This window comes from Neolamprologus brichardi, chromosome 13, assembly GCF_056152115.1.
Source record: "Neolamprologus brichardi isolate AB-2024 chromosome 13, ASM5615211v1, whole genome shotgun sequence".
NCBI lineage: Eukaryota > Metazoa > Chordata > Actinopteri > Cichliformes > Cichlidae > Neolamprologus > Neolamprologus brichardi.
In genome coordinates, this window is record NC_142116.1 from 8,871,048 (window position 1) to 8,891,225 (window position 20,178).

Below are 20,178 nucleotides of genomic sequence, written 5' to 3' on the forward strand. Positions count from 1 at the left end.
GAGAAGGGTCCTGACTGCTTACAAATGTATGCATGCATGCATGCAGTGTGCAGCACATGTGTCGTCATGCATGTGTGTGCATGACTGCTTCGGAAACACCCCAGAATCGCAAAGGAATGTCTGTATCTGCACAGCTCATAACTTGATTACAAAGATATAATCAAGATTTTTTATTTTTTTTTCCTGTTTAGGAGAAGACGCTGAATGTCAAGGGTTGTATTTATCTTCAGCAACATTCATTCATAGGTGACTGGTTAAATCCTTTTCTTGTTTTACCACTGTTACATTCTCTTTGCACTGAGCACCATGAAATATACCTCTAATAGAAACAAAACGAAGCATACTTGCTTAATACACAGTAATATAAAGACTCCAGTTATCAAATTAGACCCATTTATGCATTTATTTAGAAGTCTTGGGTTTATATGAAAAGTCTCTCTCTCAAATGGCTGCAGTGTGGATGCGTTAATTCGGCTTTTCAACAGCCTCCACCCTGAAACACACACACACACACACACACACACACACACACGCTAATCAAAAGGACACAGGGCTCTTTTTAATACCGTTCTAAACGAAGTCACATGACCTTGCCATCTCTCCCCTCCACATGCACACACAGCCCCTTTCGAGGTCCATAGTAGGGGGTCTATTTAACCCATTAATTAAAAAGCACAGAGGAAGCTGTAATCCTATCAGTGCGAGGAGGGTAATGTGGTGAACGAGGTGTGTGAGAAATACTTGGAGAAGGGGAAAAGGAAGAAAAAAAAAAAATGTTTGTTACTATTCATGCATTCCATCATCATCATCACGCTCAGCTGACAACATGGCAGTCACCATCTCATGACAATAACATGCAATCCACTACTCATTTCTCCTGCAAAATCTCTGATGTTACTAGTCTGGGACAGGCTGACACCCCTGTGGATCAGCAGGCGACTAAATACGGGGGGCTTAACAGCAGTTTAAAAAAAAAAGGAAAATCCAACTTATTGCCTCCCCCTCCCTGTTCCTGCTGATACAATAAACCTAAGACTTTAAATAGACAAACAGATTAAGGATGAACAGGCAAAGCCAGCTCAAGAGGCAGCAACACAGACAACTAGTCAGCAAGTCAGCCAGACGGCCAGTCAATAAGTCGGTTCATGGTTGCCGTCGATAGGCGTTGCAGCCTTACGCAGAGCCTGCGGCCACTGGGCTTCCTCCTCTCATCTGCAAGCTTTGATTGGCTGGGTAGGTTAGAGAGTAGTGTTAGCCTATATATGACAGGCTACATTAGAGTCAACGTGGGCAGCCAGGCACATGCCCGTACAGACACCAATACAGAAAGCAGCCTAAATGCACACACTCACAAAGCCCAGGCCCCATTTGGCCACGTGCTGGAGATGGAGATTGTGAGCTGTACTGTCCAAACACAGCAGGAGGGGTGTGTTTGTGCCTCCATGTGAGAGAGAAGACAAACATACACAGGAGGCCGGTGGAAGAAATCTGGGGGATGAGCTCTTATTAGCAGCCGTGTTAAGGCTGACGGTTTGGTTCAGGATAATTTCAGGTTGGCGTAAAGAATTTAGGCTGTCTGACACCGCCCTCGGTTTGTTTTTTCCACCACTCAGAAGCACAAAGAAACAGCAGAAGCCTTTAAAATGTCAAAATTTTAAACCAGTTAGTTCAAATACCACTGAGGGCATGCAACCAACCCAGTAACACAGATCTAAACCTTATATGGCTTGTAGAACTGTTAACCAACAGGCTGATAGAAAATGACACCCTTTTATTTTCTACCGTTTATCCAGGCTACTTTCAGCGCGAGGGAGTATAAGTACTACTTTGAGACACTCCAAAATTACTGAGCTCCTCCCGAGTCCAAATACCCTTTGGAGGAAGCTCATATTTACCACTTGTATATCTGTGATCTCAAGCCTCGACTTTCCTTGTCTGTGAGTAAACACAAATCCACTTGAATCTGAGCGGCGTAAATTTTGTGCACACCCAGGCGCCTGCCTGTTTTCTGTCCGCAGGGAATTTACATTACAATGCACCGACGACGCATCCGCCCCTAGATCCTAGAGCATCATATGTCACTGCACCATTAGGTTATTTTTAACTTGGGCTGCAATGCAGATTGTATTACTTTACCCCACTAGAATACTGGAAGTGCAAGATGCTGGGAACAAAGTAACATCCACCACTCTTTACTGATGTGGACTGCATCCTCTTCTCTCATTCTTCACCTTTTCTCACGGAAACTGTAGTGCTTAAACACACCGAGTTCTCATCGCCCCATTTCCTTGTCCTGGTTTTTCATGGAGTCGTTTCTTTTCCGTCTTTGTCTTTCTGTTACCACAGGGCCTCTTCCTGTCTTCCGTGTACCCACAAGGATTGTAGCTGAACTCATTCCTACCAATCTGGATTGGAGGTGCTTAGGATAGTCCTTGCAAGGTTAGTCATCTATCTTGCAGTTTATCTGCATAATGGAGGACTAACTGCTCAAACTGGAAATGTGTAGGAGGAGAAGCACTGGTTCCTCAAGGCCTCAGAGCAAAGTAAGGTCTAGTGTTGCTACTTTCAGTCGAAGATAGTGAAGGTGGAGTTCTGCCGCAGGACTACACACTATCTGTCAAAAAGTATAAAAAGTACTTTTTTGCAAACACATTTGCAAAAGAGAAACTTTTAAATAAGATTAATTATTAATTCATTCGAGAAGGGTTCACACCTTATTTAGACACATCCACTGTCAATATAGAGAATGAATCTTTCTAACATAAATCACACTTCAATCATTCTGCTATGGGTCACTCTTTGGAACAGAATTTTTTTTACCTGGTCGATGATTAATTTTACTTTGCTGTTAATTCTCAGTGTTAAGCTGCTGTTAATGAAACTCAACAATTCCTGCAGATGTTTCACCCCATAAGTCTTTCATTGAACAGAAGGGATTATATCCCTGAGCCGCTGAAGGGATAGAAATAAGTAACAGATGGAGGAAATGTTGAGTTTGCATTAATTGCAAATAGCAGCACCAGCAAATTAACAGCTACCTTTAATAAAAATCAGATATAAAGCTGCCAAAATGAACATTTGAAATGGTGGCAAATAGCATCAGCAGTGGAATTTAAAAGTTCAGTATTAAATTGTGATGAGCAGCAATTTATTCATAGTCATGCTAAATGCTATGCAGCAGCAAACTTAAATACTATACTTTAAGAGTCGGGTAATTGTAAGTCAAATGACTCTGCACTGCTAGAGTGAAAAACTCAGAGAAAATCTGCGTTTAAATTTCTACGACGATTCCTGTGGGGTTAAACGTCCTTGTTTCTAAGGTTTGGAGTGCCTCATATTAACACAGCCTTGTTAAAGTTTTGTCCTCCCAAGGTCACAGCTGCCGTTTCCTTCCTGATATGATACACATCCCCCTGCTCGCCGGGCACAGAGAGAATGACACAATGATGATTATGAGAATTGAGATCCAAGGCGGACACTTCGATGTTGAAGGATGGATCCCACACTCCAGCCAGGAGCAGGAGGGAAATCAAACACTAACAACCCAGCAGCACATTTGTCTGCCTCCATTCTCCAATCCAGCAGGAATTTCAACTATGTCTGCTGTAACTAGCCCCAGAGAAAGCTAACAAAGGCTTCAACGTGCTGCTCAAAAGAAAACAGGAGAGAGAAATGAGAGTGAGAGAGAGAGCAGTGTTGAGGTGTGGACAGAAAAGGAAGTGGACAGATGAAGATGCCAGCTGGAGGAAAGACGGGAGAAACAGACTAAGAGCATGTGGTGCAAGATCTGTAGGTGTTGGTAAATGATGAAGAGAGACAGCAGAAGAAGAAAATAAGATTTGACCCTATTGAAATATTTACCCCTCTGAGACCTATTGGTATTGCATGACTTGTAGTATTTTTTCTTAGCTGTTCTAGTTTGCTAAAAAAAAAAAGCTAGAGAAGAGCAGAGGTGCAATAACACCTGGGTGTGATTCCTGAGTGAAGATTGTAAAGACAAATATGACAAAAAACAAAAGGCATGTATCAACATGCAACAGAGCTTTGTTTCAAGTAAAGTATTAGATTGGTGCACATATGACTTCACACAGTAAAAACCAGCCAATGCTGGAATTTACATCCATTTAAATTGTAATTTTAAGTTGATTATCTATGGCAGACCTCAATGGCTGTTACAACAGTACAACCAAAGTGCAAGACGTGGTGTGGTGGAAGTCGTAGTGAATCCTCTGCATCTACCAATCCTAGGCTTCAATTAAAACAATCCATTCTGTTTTAACTAATCTATTTTCACTTTCTTAATGGTTTCCCTCTTCTGTGTTTTTGGTGAGAAAAAATATGCAGATGAAAATTCTGACAGCTGGACGTTACGCTCAATTTTCTCACATTCTTTCCCATATGTGCACCCATTCAGACAGACTTACAGACATGCACTGATCTGTCTGAATAATAAACAGAAGTACTGACCACAGAACATGTGGAACCGCATTCTTTCCATTTCTCACATATGCGTTACTACTTTACGCTTGTAGCTACTTCAGTAAAATTAGCGGCCAGTTTTTTGAACATCTTTTCTAGTTTAAAGTTGTGCTCACAGCTTTGCAATGCTAGAATAGCACTGACATCCAACATGACAAATGTTGCGCAGCCGATTTCCATCAACTGTCTGTCTCACTCAAATAAATCGGGTAACTGCAGCCTGTAAAAGGACGGACTGACCGGTTGACCGAACAGGCCAAGGAGCCAGCACGAGTCTACAGACTTTGCAAAAAAGCCAAGAATTCAAATGGACAGTTGTCACTCTGACAAAAATTTAATTGGCACTTTCTTGCTGGGCGGGAAAACTAATTGGTTCGACAGCACTACGGAGGCGATGTAATTGGCTAGGTAATGTCAGTCACACGAGGGCAGGGGGAGGGGACACGGTGCCATCTGGGTGTCTGTCAGCAAACCGTTAGATAATCCTGGGGTCTCTCAGTTCTTTCTGTGCTCTCCCATGCTGTCCTCATGACAACTGCTGCCAGCCGGTCTGCCATGTCTCCCGCTTTGTGCTAGATAGAGACATGCGCACAGCAATACTAAAGCTTGCACTACAACAGCTGATGTTGCCAATAAAATACCACAAAAGTGTGTAATTAGGAATGCATGTAAAGTGATCACACTATATTTATTAATGTTTTATTATAACATAAAAGTATGCCGACTTCCATCCACTCATTTATGTAAGTTTTGTAGTTATATCATTGACTCTTCTAAATGCAGTGCTAACTGTGCTAAACGCTAGTGGGTGTTTTTTTGTTGTTGGTTTTTAATGTAAACAGCAGTCAGCAGCTGGAGGGTAACACCAGTAGAGTACAGCTTTTTAGTGCAGCTGGATCAATTTCAAGCAAAGCAATAACACTCACTACAATATGTTTCAAGCTGTCACAACAGAGGAGAAAAGGAAAAAACTAAATGTGTGCGTAAGAGTGTTCTAGTGGGAGCCCTGTTAATTATCACCTACAGGTATTCGGAGAAGTTTCTAAGCTATTTTTAATGAGAGATGGAGCCGAAGGAAGTATAACCACACACCACGCACCGCTTTCAACCACATTTATGGTCTTAATACTGAATAAGCTCATGTTACATTTACAAAAGGATGACAATGAAAAAAAAGATATAGCTATTGTTCAAAGGGCTCTGCAGCAGCTGCAAAGTTTACAACCATGAGGTGTAATATACGGTTGAGTTTATGATATTTCAGTTAGCTGAAGTTAATCCTGCAGTGCCTGTAAAGCAGGAGAGGCAGACAAAGAGCAGTCTTATCAACACTAAATCTGACCAATACTGTAGCCCTTTGAGTGGGAGGGTGGCTGAACAAGATGACTACCAACAGCTGCCTCAGTCCAAAACCAAATACACAGGGAAAAAAAAAAACACAGATACACAAACTCCCACACAGAGACAGAAGCCCTGCAGAAAAGCATGCAGACACACACAAACATAAACACACTGTGCAGGCTGTGACTGAATATTCCCAGCATCCTGTCAGGCGATCACTAAGGCAGTCACAGTTCATTTTAGCATAGAGCTCTCAACCATCCACAGGAAATTTCCTTCTGGCTCTTTCCATTTTACTGCAGACTGAAATCCTACCAATTACATGGCCACACACCTTTGTGTTAATATGTAGAACTGAGGAATTGCCATTGTGGCTCAGCAAACCAGGGATGTGAATTTGTCTTTTGTGTGTTAAACACTTGCTCTATTTTTGCAAATCTTTCCTGTCATGTCAAAGTTTTGTTTTCATCTCTGGCTTTTTGGCAAATCATTTTCTGCCTTCCTCGGTCCTCTGACCCTTCCCTTCCCCCCATATCCTTCCTGTTTCTTTTTCCACCATAGTGTGTTCCCATAAGGGGTAAAATGCACTAAAAATATAGCAGACTTGTTTGAAGAAGCTATGTGTGGAAGAGGAAAGACGGCCTTGCCATTTGGAGAATACATCAGCATGTAGAAAAAGCCTGGAGGAGGAAAACAAGCATGGGAAAAAAGAGCTGGAAGAGATAGTTCAAACCTCAAGATAGGCAGCTTAGAGTGATGGGCGAACAGCAAGAGGTCGAGGACATTATAAGAAGGCAGGACAGGAGGAAGAGGAAACCATCCAAAGAGAGGAAACCGTGTGGGGGGTTAATCAGCTCCTCATGCAATGCAGCCACACATTTATCCTTCCGAAACACTACACACTTGTTAATAACATAAATCTGTACACAAAACAATGGAAAGACAGATTAGAATATCCATACATTTCCCTGAGCTACTGATGTGGCAAGAAGTTGTCACATGAAAGTGCAACACATAATCTCTTGAGAGGTGAAAATCAATTCCAGTGAGAGCAGGCTGGGTTGAATGGTGCTTAGACAGGCAGGCGGGGGGATAAATGCTGACAGTGTGGAGTGTAGCATTAGCGGAAAATATGAAAAATTGTCCTGCTAGCAGGAAGTACCAGCCAGGAGCCAGACAAAGGAATGGAAAGCGGTGTTCTGCCATGTTTTTTATATATAGACGTATATGACTAGAAAGAGACAAACTGAACATGAAATTCCTTTGCCTTATCAAACACCCAACCTCTCTCACTATCAAAGGAACTCCCAATACATAAGCAGTCCTTCCCTTTCAGCTGAATGTAAACCAAATGTTGGCCTGCTGCATTGCAGTGCAGTCAACATCCAGATTCTGTGCTGCTACCAGGGATTCCTCTTAGGGTTACTATTTCTAGTTTAATCTACAGCACAGCAGGAAACGTGAAGCTGCAGCTTCCAGGGGCGGGGTGTCTTCCAGTCGGCTGCAGATGACAGTGTAGGATGACTTAAAAGAAAACACGCACGCATCTTTGCAGCAAACATGCCTGCAGACAATCTGCAGAGCTCTAAAGAAGCCCTGACAATAACTGTCTGCAAAGATTTCTGACAGTGCGACCCATCATCGACCCCAATACAAAGTCCCTTTGTGCTTAGCCTACATTCATTTTAAGCGCCGGACAGAGGCTGCAGTTGCTTAATTTGCTCATGAGGGGATGACCCACGAAAACCCCCCCAGGGTGAGTACCACTTTGACCTTCCTCCACACCAACAGACCCCATTTACTGATCAAAATGCATACATATCACCACACAGAATGGGCACGGTTTAACCATGTAACCCTTGTTAATGCAATGATGGGTAATATTTCTGGATGTGTGCCGCAAACTACTTACATCTCAAGCATTCTCTCATTCAGGTAAATCCCATCCACTAATTCAATATATTCCGATAATTTGGTGCCATCGGTCACCGTCGAGTGTCCGACCGTCTTCACCTGAAAAGGAGACAATAGATAATCAATAAAAGAACAACATGAGGTGATTAATTGGCGAGCTCAAGACACATCTGAATAGCTAATTAGGGAGCTTACCCAGCAGACCAGAGGTGTGAGCATGAACTGCTCCAGCAAAGGAGTGAACACCTCGTTTTCCATATTTTCCTAGCGCCGTTTATTTCAGCAGATATGGATTTTTTTCCCTTTTTAAATCTGAGAGAAACGCGTTTCTTTCGACACCGCTCATGTAGTTAATTCAATTAAATCGACGCTCATTGTGGCTACAGGCCACTGAAAGACGTCCGAGGTTCCTTGGGAGAAGGGGTTAAAAAAAATCGTTAATCCACAATTTTCTAGACACAAGCCAGCTGTTTCAGATGCCAACGACGGGGGTTCGGCTCCCTCACGGAGAAGGCAGGAATTCACATTTTCTGTTAAAGCGCGTTAAATAAAGATACTCTGTAATGTGTCGCCAGCCGGGCTCGCTGTCTATACAAATAAGATTAAGGAGACTCTGAGACCTGCGCCAGGTATGGTTTTATGCTGAGGAACTGGTAGATAGAGTCCAACGCTGAGGGGAGATATTCCTCCAACACCTCCTTTTAAATTAAATATCCAATACGAAGGGAAATCCAGATGTTCAAGGTCCGTGGTTTGAAACCATCGGGTTACTCCTCAAATTTATTCTAAAGGTCATGTCTAGCCACTCATTCTGCTTCCCCTGTCTGCCTCTGTTCAAATGCTGCACACCACTGAGCGCAAGACTGGGGAGGAGGACACGTAGGACCGCCCCCCTCCCTGCCTTTCGCGTGCATCTCCCTCCGCCTCATCGCCTCTTTAGCCCAAGAAAAGTAGGGCACTGATCAAAGCATCTCTTTCAGCTCAGACTACTTCATGCTCTTAGTCATGTTTCGTAGAAAGCACTTAGTCATCTAGCGCAGTTAAACTGTCTTAAGATCATTTTAAGTATCAAAGAAGCAAATGTTTGTTTGTTTTTTATTGAGAACCAGTTTGTCTGCAGCTTCAGCGTTATAATTCTAACATGCTGTGGCACATTTGGTTCCAGTTTGTGCTTAGTTAATCCACTGGCATGTATAAATGCTGGGGATCCAGGCATACTCTTTGTCTGCTTTTGCAGCATGCAGTATATTAGTGACATGTAGGCTACTGACACCTGGTGGGTAACGTAAAGACTGGAGGTGTAGTATCTGTCAATCAAAGAAACTGTTCCATCAAATTTGCAACATATTGTTTAAATTTAAAATAATCTTTCTGCAGTCTGTTGTTTGTTTGGTTTATTAAAGGAGACTTGTGCTCATTTCCAGCTTTGTGTTTGTTTATTTATTTATTTAGCATTATTTAGGAAGTTCCTTTGAAATCAAATCTGTTTTGCAAGGGAGATTTGGCCAATGCAACTTTCAGACATATATCCCCAAAATACCACAAATACAACCAAAAATACAAGGTCTACATACATACAATTAATATGCAATAAACAAATAACATAAAACATTAGTGGCCTCTAAAAAAAATAATGAAACGTCTCCTTTTCTGCAATCCATATGATATTTAAATTCACCAATAGCTATAGCAATGTTTAAGTTTAAGGTCTTCCTGTAAATTCCATGTCTAACAAAACACATGTCCAGAACAGATGTCCCCACATGTGTCAGAACTCTATTCACATCAAAAAAGGCCAATTTAGAGGATCATAGCTAGTAACTATTGATATGGCGACAAAGAGGCATCCAATAGTGTAAAATAGTATCGCTTCATAGAGAAAGATAAACCAATATTGGTTTTTGTAAGTTATCAGAGACTTTGGATTTTTAATAAAATGTAGAGATTCACGGTACAATCTATCAAGATCTTCTTGCTATTCTAGTCTATTATTATTTCAAAACAATCCCGATTAATCTTATACTGGGCCTTGGTACAGTCCCTCATTTCATCCAGAATCTGTATTTTAGTTCGCATCTACCTCCCTTTAACCCAACTTTCTTCTGATTGGCTATCCCTGATAAAAACACAGGCTCAATAGCAGATGAATGGGTCTGTAATGACAATATTATCTAGACTCAGTGACATCATGCATACTCAAGAGTAGGAAAAAAGTATGTGAAATGGAGCAAGTTAGAGCAGTCTAAAACTTGAGCTTTTGGCTCATTACTTCTACATATTCTTCTGATTCTGATATGCCTCTATCATTAGTTGAGCAGTCGCCATTGTAACATTACAAATTTGACAGAAATAGACAGGTCTGCTTTAAAGACCATAAAACTAAAAATATCCATAATGATACAGAATGAGGTTATGTCATTTTTATTGGCATTTGTGTTTTTAAAATGACTTACTGATGATGATTTACTGAATGCCAGAACAGCTATAAATGGCTAATTCTGAAGCTCTAAGATAACTTGTGACTCACACTATTCAGTGAAAGGTCAAATGATTACTCAAGGTCAGATTTTGACAGAAAAAGAATCTGCTGCTTAGATAATTAATGAATCATTCAAATAATTTTTAAAACAAGTTGTCACCAACATTTCTCTGTTTTATAGCAGTGAAAACTGAATTTCTGAGTGGGCTGGACAGAACATGGACACTGATCGTATTAGGTTGGTTTGGGAAGACTGTGAGTAACTAATCAATAAATTCACTGTTGGCAACAAATAGTACAATGACTAATGTGTTTGACTAAACTTGACTTGGTTAGTTTGCTGAATGAAGCCAGCAGTTTTAAGCGCACAATATTTTTTTTATTTTGCAAGGTGATGACTTAGAGATAAGTCCACTATAGAGGTTGAAGACACCTAATCAACAAATGATGAATGGCTCTGATGGTGTGCAGAGGGAGCAAAGGCAATGTGGCCAAATAGCCAATCAAAACACAATCACTGGTTTGGGAACCAGAGACCTGAATCACCTCCAAGGAACAGGTTTAAGAATGAATGAATAGCTTACTGTACATATAGCCCCCTAAAACCTTCACTCAGCACATTTCACCAGCTGTTTTGGATAAGCAGAAGTTATAATTTGCATTTAGAATAACGGTCACTGTTGTTGGTGCTTTAGCTTGGGGCTATGCAGTATGTGTTCGTGACAGGACTGGCTGTCTCTCGTTTCCTGCAAAACATGTTTAGCTGAAGCGATGTAAGTTGTTTAAAGCACAATATTCAGCTGGATAATCCAATGTAAACAAAACAAATTATATTATTATAATCTATTTATCTTTTACATGGAAGTCTGCATCTTTATGTGGGCATTAGCCATTTAAATGACGCTCTGCTGCTAACAGATGGGCTATATCTAGCGTACAACAAAATGCTCATTAGATCTAAGCAGAAACTGGTAAAAGTCTGACATGTTTCAAAATGTAATGTCTGATTGTGTCTTTGCTTATATTTGCACTGCAAAAGTTCCTTTTGGAGGCTTGAAATAATTCCCTCTGTATCCTAGATCATGCATACCGAAGCGCTAATTTGGTAACACACCTGTTTTATATTCAAATGTATTTAAAGTCTCTGAAAATGTCGTTTCAGTTCTTGAGCTGTATCAGTAAAACATGAGAGGAAGGAAGAACATACTATTCTTTCTTCCGTGATGATTCAGATATGATCATTTTGTGCTCTGATCTTTAACCTTACAATCTAATTTCTTTAATGAAGACTAAGTGGATATGGTTATATATATGATATATTTTGCAATAAACATTCAATGTTATTAACTAAATTATTTAGGCTTTATTTTTAGGGCCTGAAGTAATTGTTAGGTAAGTGACATGAACTAGTTAAATAAAAGATAAGTTAGCCTTCAGTGATATGTCCATGCAAGGAAATGCTAATTTGTTTTGTTTAGGCAAATATGTTTTAAGAAGCATCCTGAAAGCCAGGATTCTTGTTTTGTACTTTCTATTAAATCAGTCTCTTTCAAAGAAATGTCTGATCTTAGAAACCAAATGTGCTGCCCACTTCATTAATCAATTTACCATCTGACTATCTCTCATTCATTCTGGGCTGTTATAATTCAAAGTGACTTTGCGGAGGACTCCCGAGAATTGCTGATGAACTTCTCGGTCATGTTTGGCGTGATCTGTGTACTACATCTGCTGCTACAATTATCCCAAGAGACTCTGACCAACACTGTATTCATTTAAAGTACAGTAGTCTGGAAGCTGGCAAACTTTCCCAAATTAGAGACTCAAGAGTCAATCAATGAATCAATGTCAGAACACAGTATTGTGTTTTGTTTTTTGTTGTTGTTTTAGTTTGATATTATTTTTAATTTTTGTAGCAATAACTACACTACAAAAACTGTATGATAGTCATTGTTTTGAATACCCAAGCAGATATTTAAAAATAATAAAGTTCCTTTTTTTGAGTTTTAACGGTTTTCAGTGTTATCAATCAAATCAGCTTTTCAGATATTGAAATGTACATATAGACGACACAAGATTTACCTTCACACCTTTGCAGTGCTGTAAAGAAGGTGCAAGAAGTAGCTTCAGTGCTGGAAAATAACTGTTTTGGCTGCATGAATTTGTTGGAGGCTCAAGGGTCAAAGTGGAGTAATAAGAACAAGAAATATATATTTGTTTTTCTGTTTTTTAGGTGACACCATTATGGCAGGTAGAAGCGTTTCAGGTTTTTTGTGTTTTTTTTCTGATAAAAAAATGAAAAGATATAACTTTGGGTAAACTTTCATTATCCCCTCCTGCATTTCTACTCATTCTCTCAAACCAAAATATTCTAACAATATGTTCCCTGTTTCTCATTGCTGTTCCTTGTCCCTGTTGTATTTTTTTGGGGTACTTCATCAAACATCACTTACAAGCCTTCGTTATTTCTTTTCTGTGACTTGGAGCTTTCACTGCATCTCTTGGTTTTTTTCCTTCCATATCTTGAAGCATCTCTTGTTGTATTGCCTCCTGCTGTTCCTACTCTTTTAGCATTTTTGTATTTCTTTGGAGTGCTTCATCAGACATCACTCGCAGGCCTTCTCTATTAGTCTCTTTATAGAGTATTAATGGTTTTTCTATTTGACAATATTTTACAGCAACATTTAATTGATTTTCAAGGATCTAATTTAATGTAAAATTGTTGTTTTGTAGATAAAAGAGTATAAAATATGTTATTCCTGAAGATGTTGTTCTCATTGATCATGTTTTTTGTCATTTCTAACGGACTGATAAATGAAGCGTACTAATAATAAGAAAATTGGTTTAATTGACATTGTTTTCTTAATTGAATCAAATGAGAACGGGGATTTGCTTCAGTGTCTGTGCAAATGTTTTTTTCTTCTTTTCAAATCAAGCCCAGCTCTTTTCCTTGGCAGCCCACACACATCTCTGCTAACCCTATCACCTCAGCCGACAATTAAGCCTGACGCAGATAATGAAAACCTTTCACGGTTCGTGTACCGCCCGCTTACTCACACAGCAGCCTGAATACTTTTTTTTTCAAAACTCATTTACTGTGGGGGATTAGACCTGTGGAGGTTTTGATATTTTGTAATGCTCAATGTGTTTGTGATTGTGTGTTTGCATTTATTTCCATTAGCGTGGCTTCGTTAACCTCAGACTGAACAGTGTGCTCCTGGCTGTTTTACTAAAATCTATTATTCATGAGGCTTTTAAGAAGTTTTGTCACAAAGCGGCATCCACCTCCACCTAATGACTCAGTGATTTAACAGCACTTCTCTCACACACTCAGCTATGAAAGTGGGGAAAAAGACCCAGTGGAAACCTACCAAAGAGAGCCACATGGAAACTTCTCCTCTAGCTGACATTGGCAGCTCCTCTCTAAGAAAGTTCTCTTTGACGACTGTAGTTTCCTGTTAGTTATTCCACAGGAATTTACAAGACGCCACAAACATTTTCATTTGGAGCTGGGCCCATTTCTTGTGGTCTTGGATGCAGCTTTGAATGATTAAGGCTGCACAGAATTTCCTCTTTCTTCAACTAAAGATGAAATGACTATCACAAAAATGAGAAAGTGTTAACTTGTCATTAATGAGAAAAATTTAGTATTAAATCCTGGAAGAATGGGCCATTTTAAGAGAAATTTTGCAATCCATCATTTGAAATGCAAGATTTTTTTTAAAAAAAGTCACATTCACACAATGGTGGAGCATGGGACTAAAATCAGGGGGGCTGGTCTGAATATTTAACTCCTGATTTAACTCCTTGGATTTTCCCACATAAGCATCTCTAAGGTTTACAGAGAATTGTTCATGTCTTGCCAAAGACAGAGATCTACAACTGCTTCACGCTGATAGGAAGTCAACAAGAGTTACTCTAAAAACCACCAGTTACAACTAAGGTGTGCAGAAGAGTATATCCAAACATGCAACATGCCAAACCTTGAATAAGATGGTAGTGAAGACTACACAGAAAGAGCAGAAGACCACACAGGCACCACTCCTTTTGGCTAAGAAATGAAAATTGAGTCTAAAATTCAAACAAATTGGACAATAGAAGATGGAAAAATTGGTGTGATGAATCTCAGTTTCTGCAGCAACATAACAGTAAACCGCAGGGTCCGAATTAGGCATAAACAACATGAAAGAATGGATCCATCCTGCCTTGTATAAATGTTTTGGACTGCCGGTGGTGTGGGGGATATTTTCTTGCCACACTTTGGGCCTCTTAGTACCAAGTGAGCATCATTTAAAAGTATTGTTACTGATTATGACCATCCCTTTATGACTACAGAGTATCCATCTTCTGATGGTTGCTGAAGCAACGGTGTGATCTATCATGTCAACGTGGACCAAAATCTCTAAGAGATGTTCCAAACCCTTATTTTTTCTGCAAAGGATTGACACAGTTCTGAAAGAAAAAGGGGGTCCAACCCGATACTAGCAAGGTGTACCCGATAATGTGTCCAGTGACTGATTACAGTTATCATTAATTTTCAGAACAAATGTAATGGTAATCTGCTTAGCTGTCCCACTTAGCAAGTATCAGCAGGCAACAGCAAGTAATTTATTTTTCTCTTTTCATTGTCAGATGAATGGAGCCTCTATCCATAAATATATAAGAAGGAAAACTGCCATTTTCCTACATGCGTGTCATTAACATGATATCTCTGTTTTTGTCAACTTCAAATTCCAGTATAACAAAGAATATAACACAGCATCCCTAAATTTTGAAGAAACATCTCAGCATATCTTGCAAAAGTGTTTTGTAAATGTAATTTTTGCACTGTTGATAAAAATCTCTTTCATCTGGTCAAGTGGACTTAAAAAAAAGTTGCATGTACTAAGACATTTTGAATAAGAGTATTAAGGTGTGGGAATGTGTACGAACACATATAACATAAAATAAAATGCATATCTTACAACATTACCTCAGCCTTTCTAGATTAAGTAATTTAAAGATTTAACCTCTATCATTGTAGTGGAGGTCACTCTGACCATCCGCCCTGTCTCTGTATCCATCCCACCAAGGAATCAATGCCACAACAAATCAATGCAAAACTCTTAAATCTCCAATGTTAATGATTAAGAGCCCCGTGGCACAGTGAAAGCCTAATTGCATAACATTACATTAATAAAGATGAGCATGCCCCAACCCTTTCATCATGCAAATGTGTTGTAAAATGCTGATGCATGCTTTAGCTCTCACAGATAAACTAAGTATTTTTATTTTATTGAGACACTGGAGTACCACTACATCATCATGGTGGCAGTTTAATTTTGAAAAAAGCTACTGGATTTATATTGGTTGATTTTTATTGCTTTGTTTGCATAATTTATCCTACCATAGGAACAGCATAGTCTGATGTTATGAGGAGCCTTAATGGCTGGCCATAATAGGATGGAGATCAAAAAGTGTCTTTGCAGCCCCTTGGCTTTATGTCGCATGTCTGTTTGAGAGGCTTTGGAAATAAGTAATGCTGCAGGAAGCCAATATTTAGAAAAGCAGGATCACGATTTAAATCACAACATTTTGGTTCAATTTTATTTCACAAAATAAATAACCATTGATTTTGCTGATTTAGATAGTAAGACAGAGATAACAGAAAGATATGCTCTTTGATCTCTGTACAGGGAAGCTCATTGCATTTGCTTATCTTAGACGTTGGGAGCGGTGGGTCGCCATTGTTTAACACATGGAGACCTACACTTGCTGTAAACCAGTGGCTTTTTCCTGCAGCACAGTAATAGGAAAATTCACCTGGCATGTTTTTGATGTCATTAGAAACTATAGATCCTAAAAGAGCCAGTGCGAGCACTGAGAGAACAACAGTGCTACCCTAATGATACTATTTTAAGAAAAAAAGTCAAAATGTGGAGATTACAGTTGTTGTTTCAAGACATACTGCTACAGTTGCTGTACCCTCTGAGTTAGTGAGTTTGTACTTCAGAATCTGTTTTAGTAACAAGGAAGGAAAGGATTTCTCTTTTAGCACATAAACACAGAGTGGTGATAATTATAAGGATGTTGGAAAGATGGTGCAGAAAGCTGCATCTGGTTAGACGGGAGAACACACAAATGTGGAGAAGGAAATAGATTGTAATGGACAGATGCAAGGTTATCGATGGTTACACATTTGTGCAATAAAGAGAATGTATGTTGTGTTACCATACGGCTCGTCAATTTGTTTCACTAACTCATCTAAACAAGGTAATTTGTAGAGGGTATAGCAGCTGTGGCAGTTTGTCTTGAAACAACAATGGTAATCTCATTTCAAATTTTTTCCCAAAATGATCAACAATATATTTTTTCTTAATGTGACCCTAATACTCCTTCATAGTTTCCAACCAATTATTATTATTATTAAAAATAATAAGAATAAGAATGAAAACTGTTGTTCACTGTTGACATGAATCTCTGCAACTGATGATCAGCTGACGACCTGTCACACTCTGGTTGGACTGATCATCTCAACATCAGCATGTTGTGCATGTGTCATGAGGACACTTTTCCCGGTGTTCTCTGAATCATCATTCATATCCAGTAAACACACACACACACACAGAAATAGAGAGAAAGGAGAGAGAGGAGGGGGGTGGAGTTCTAATCTGCATCAAATCAATAAACTGATCCCAAAAGGTTCATTTATTAGGAGACATAATGCTGACAAAGCTAGCCTGCCAGGGAACTGTATGCATCAGTCAAAATTCACTTCTTTAGACCTTATACATACAAGGTGAGTTTTCCTCGATGGAAGGCATTTACTGGACAAGGTGTTAAACTCCATAAAGGATTTTTCATAATACAAAATCATTGAATCATTTGCCCACAGCTGCTGTACATGTTAATGTATTGTAGGAAAAGGATGCAATGTTACAAAATAATAATAATAATGTACAACAATTACAAATTTGCACGAAAGGTCAATGTGAAATACCTATGATACTCTCTCTATATAAATATAGTATATATAAATACTCTCTCTCTATTTGTCTTTCTCTTTCATATAGATAGATAGATAGATAGATAGATAGATAGATAGATAGATAGATAGATGGAGAGCAGTTAAAAACAGTGATATATGAGCCATATTTGCACGCTGATGATTATTAACGATCAGTAGGTTATGGTAGTTAGGATAGCTAACACAGCCATAAAGCAACAACCTTCCATGAGCTACAGTTGTGCCCTGCTTTGTTCTCAGAGTGGGAGCTCCTTATGTGGTTCCTTGCCATGTGCCATAATGTAATTATCACGCTTGTGACAAAGCAAATCATGCCTTGTCAGCTCAAGTAGCCAAAAGCTGTCTATACATGGCTGCTGCAAGCTTATGCGTGTCCATATCAGTCAAATCAATTATTGAGCTTTCGCTTTACAGAAAGAATGAATGATGAGATGTTTTTTAAAATATAAAGTAAGGACTACAAGGAACCAACACTTCTCTGGTAAAAAAAATAAAATCATTAAACGATTTAAACAGCAGTACTCAATTAAAGGTTTTCACACGAGGAAAAAGATCCTTTCATTGAAGGTGAGCAGGTATTTGTGATGAAATAGTCAGACTCAAACTGATCGCCAAGGAGCCAGAAAAGCCTAGTTTCTCACCCCCGCTAAAGCTCCTGTTGATTCTGCATGTGTGTGTTCATGTGTGTGTGACAGAGATCAGTGCAGAGTTAATGCAGGCTGAATCTGTTGCCCCCTCCTGATCCAACACAGCATGAAAATCACTAAACCACGTAAGCCTTTTGTGTCCTGAAGTGATTGAGAGACAAACACACTCCAGACACATAAACAAAAAACCTTTTTGCACTTTTATCAATTGCACGATCATCCTACATGAAGACCAGACACTATGACTTAAAGTGGTTTCCCAATTTTCTTGAAAGATGGAACTGATATTATACTTTTACTTCCCCTTTACTTCTCCTAAATTTGCCCTGTTTGAGTAACCATTGATCAGTCAAATGGATTCTAATTATTATGCAGTTAGTTCAAATCATTTCTAAGGCCACAGGAGTCTCTGTTAGATGACCAGATGACTTAATGACTGATTGATACAGCCTGTCCGTTAACATATATCAAACTTTTGTATTTGTCTCTAGACATTTACATTTTCTCTTCAAGGCAAACAACACATTATCTTCCACTGAGTTATTTATATGATCCATGTAGTCCTGTGGAAAACACTGAGTGGTCCATTACACAGTAATAGTTTGTGGCTCTGCGTGGTATAAATGAGATCTCAGTGTGTCCTGGAGCCATGGAAACAAGATAAAACTGGTAGAAACCTTAGTAATAATGGGAATGAGAGCTTATGTGTTTCAGTGTGTGTGCCCGTGAGAAATCCTGCTGCTCAGCCCTGCAATTAGCTGCTGTGTGTGCGCGTGCGTGTATGCGTGAAAGTAATGCCTAGAGATGCTGTTAACACTTCATCTGTTGCCATAACAACTGCACCAGGCTCAGTGTTAGTGAGCTGGCTCACTGACTGACTGGAAGGCTGTAAACAAACTTCAGGACTGATCGTCTCATGTGGAGGCAAGGTCACTGATTGACTGCCAGATGTACTGACTGATGACTGGAAAGGGTCCATGCAATGTTTGATACAAGGTTTCAAGATAAATCATAACAGTTGATACAAAAACGTTACTCTTCCTGAACAAAGGCAACTTTCTGAATATGGATGAGATAGCGACACAAGCATTTTTTTCTTATATGCTGTTATATAGGGTTGAAATAATCTCACCACTTTAATGAAAGTGGCTGGAGGTCGAGCAAACGAAATATCAGCAGAACTTTTTAAACAAACAAACAAACAAAAATCTATATTTCAACAGTGACGTCCATGGAGAAAAAGGAGAGTGTCTGACCGTTGTGGTAGAACTATGCCTTATATGAGCTTTTTAATCCTGACACCTAGTGGTGAGAATTTAAAATTGCATTTTAGTGACACAGCAAAAACATAAAGTTAGTCTAAGAAATATCGCCTTGAAAAATTGTAAATAATAATAATAATAATAATAATAATAATAATAATAATAATAATAATAATAATAATAATAATAATAATAATAATAATAATGATGATGATGATGATGATGATGATGATGAAAAGATATAAATAAAAATAGAAAACAGAGGGTAATCTTTCATAAGATGAGAACTGGCTGATTTATGCAAATTCCCACAGAAATGCACAAATTGTCATGTACAGCATGATAATTTCCACGGGCATCTTAGACATCACGATTATTTGTTTGCTTAAGACATTTTGCATGAGCATATAGCAAATGTTAGATGCAAGCTAGATTTTAAGAACTCAGTCACTGACATATATTCTGGGAATGTGAAGAAAGAGATTTTTTTTTTTTTTTTTTTTTTTAAAAGCAAACTTAATACTGTTTTCCCCTTAAACTTTTTACTCAGTCTTAAGAAAATGTGTTTTTTAATTTGTGGAATAAGTGGGTCAAATATATCAAACCATTACAATCAGATTTCATGGAGGTCTTAAGTGAATGATCGTGTCATCTTTTGTATTTCCTCTCTCCTCTAGCAAGTTTTACTCCTCTTTTTTTCTTATATTGCTTTCTAAACTCTCACTGATATTTTTAAAGTAACTAGACATCAAGGAGATTATAGGAAAATAAATACAAAAATATATTACATACGTCAAACAATCGAAAAATATGCCATCCTTTTGAGCTTTTTTAAGATTATAGAGAATCAAGTAAAATATGTAAAAGGAACACCTTATTGATTACTAAAAGCCAATTTGAATACACCTGTTTATTTATTTAAATAGATAAATGTAAAGTAGATCAAGCGGAACTATTGTTTACTGGATGGCAGGAAACTCCGTGGATGTGACACACTCTCCTCGCGCTGTCCAATCAGAAGAGGCAGCTTCTCTACGTAATTCCGCACATGTG

At 38.9% G+C, this 20,178-nt stretch overlaps 1 protein-coding gene across 7 annotated transcripts in view; it reads right to left on the reverse strand.

The window, feature by feature from the left end:
• ccdc88ab (coiled-coil and HOOK domain protein 88ab) overlaps nt 1–8,582 on the reverse strand; it is a 62,986-nt gene extending 54,404 nt beyond the window's left edge. For all 7 annotated transcript variants that reach the window (XR_015719910.1, XM_087850085.1, XM_087850086.1 and 4 more), the window contains exons 1-2: nt 7,930–8,582; nt 7,733–7,833 (exon numbers count right to left, since the gene is read on the reverse strand). Coding sequence is in view for 6 of the 7 variants with exons in the window: in XM_087850085.1 (XP_087706211.1) it covers nt 7,733–7,833; nt 7,930–7,992 (164 nt within the window). In the remaining variant the exon portion in view is untranslated. The remainder of the gene's footprint in view (nt 1–7,732; nt 7,834–7,929) is intronic.
• Nucleotides 8,583–20,178: the final 11,596 nt, after the last annotated feature.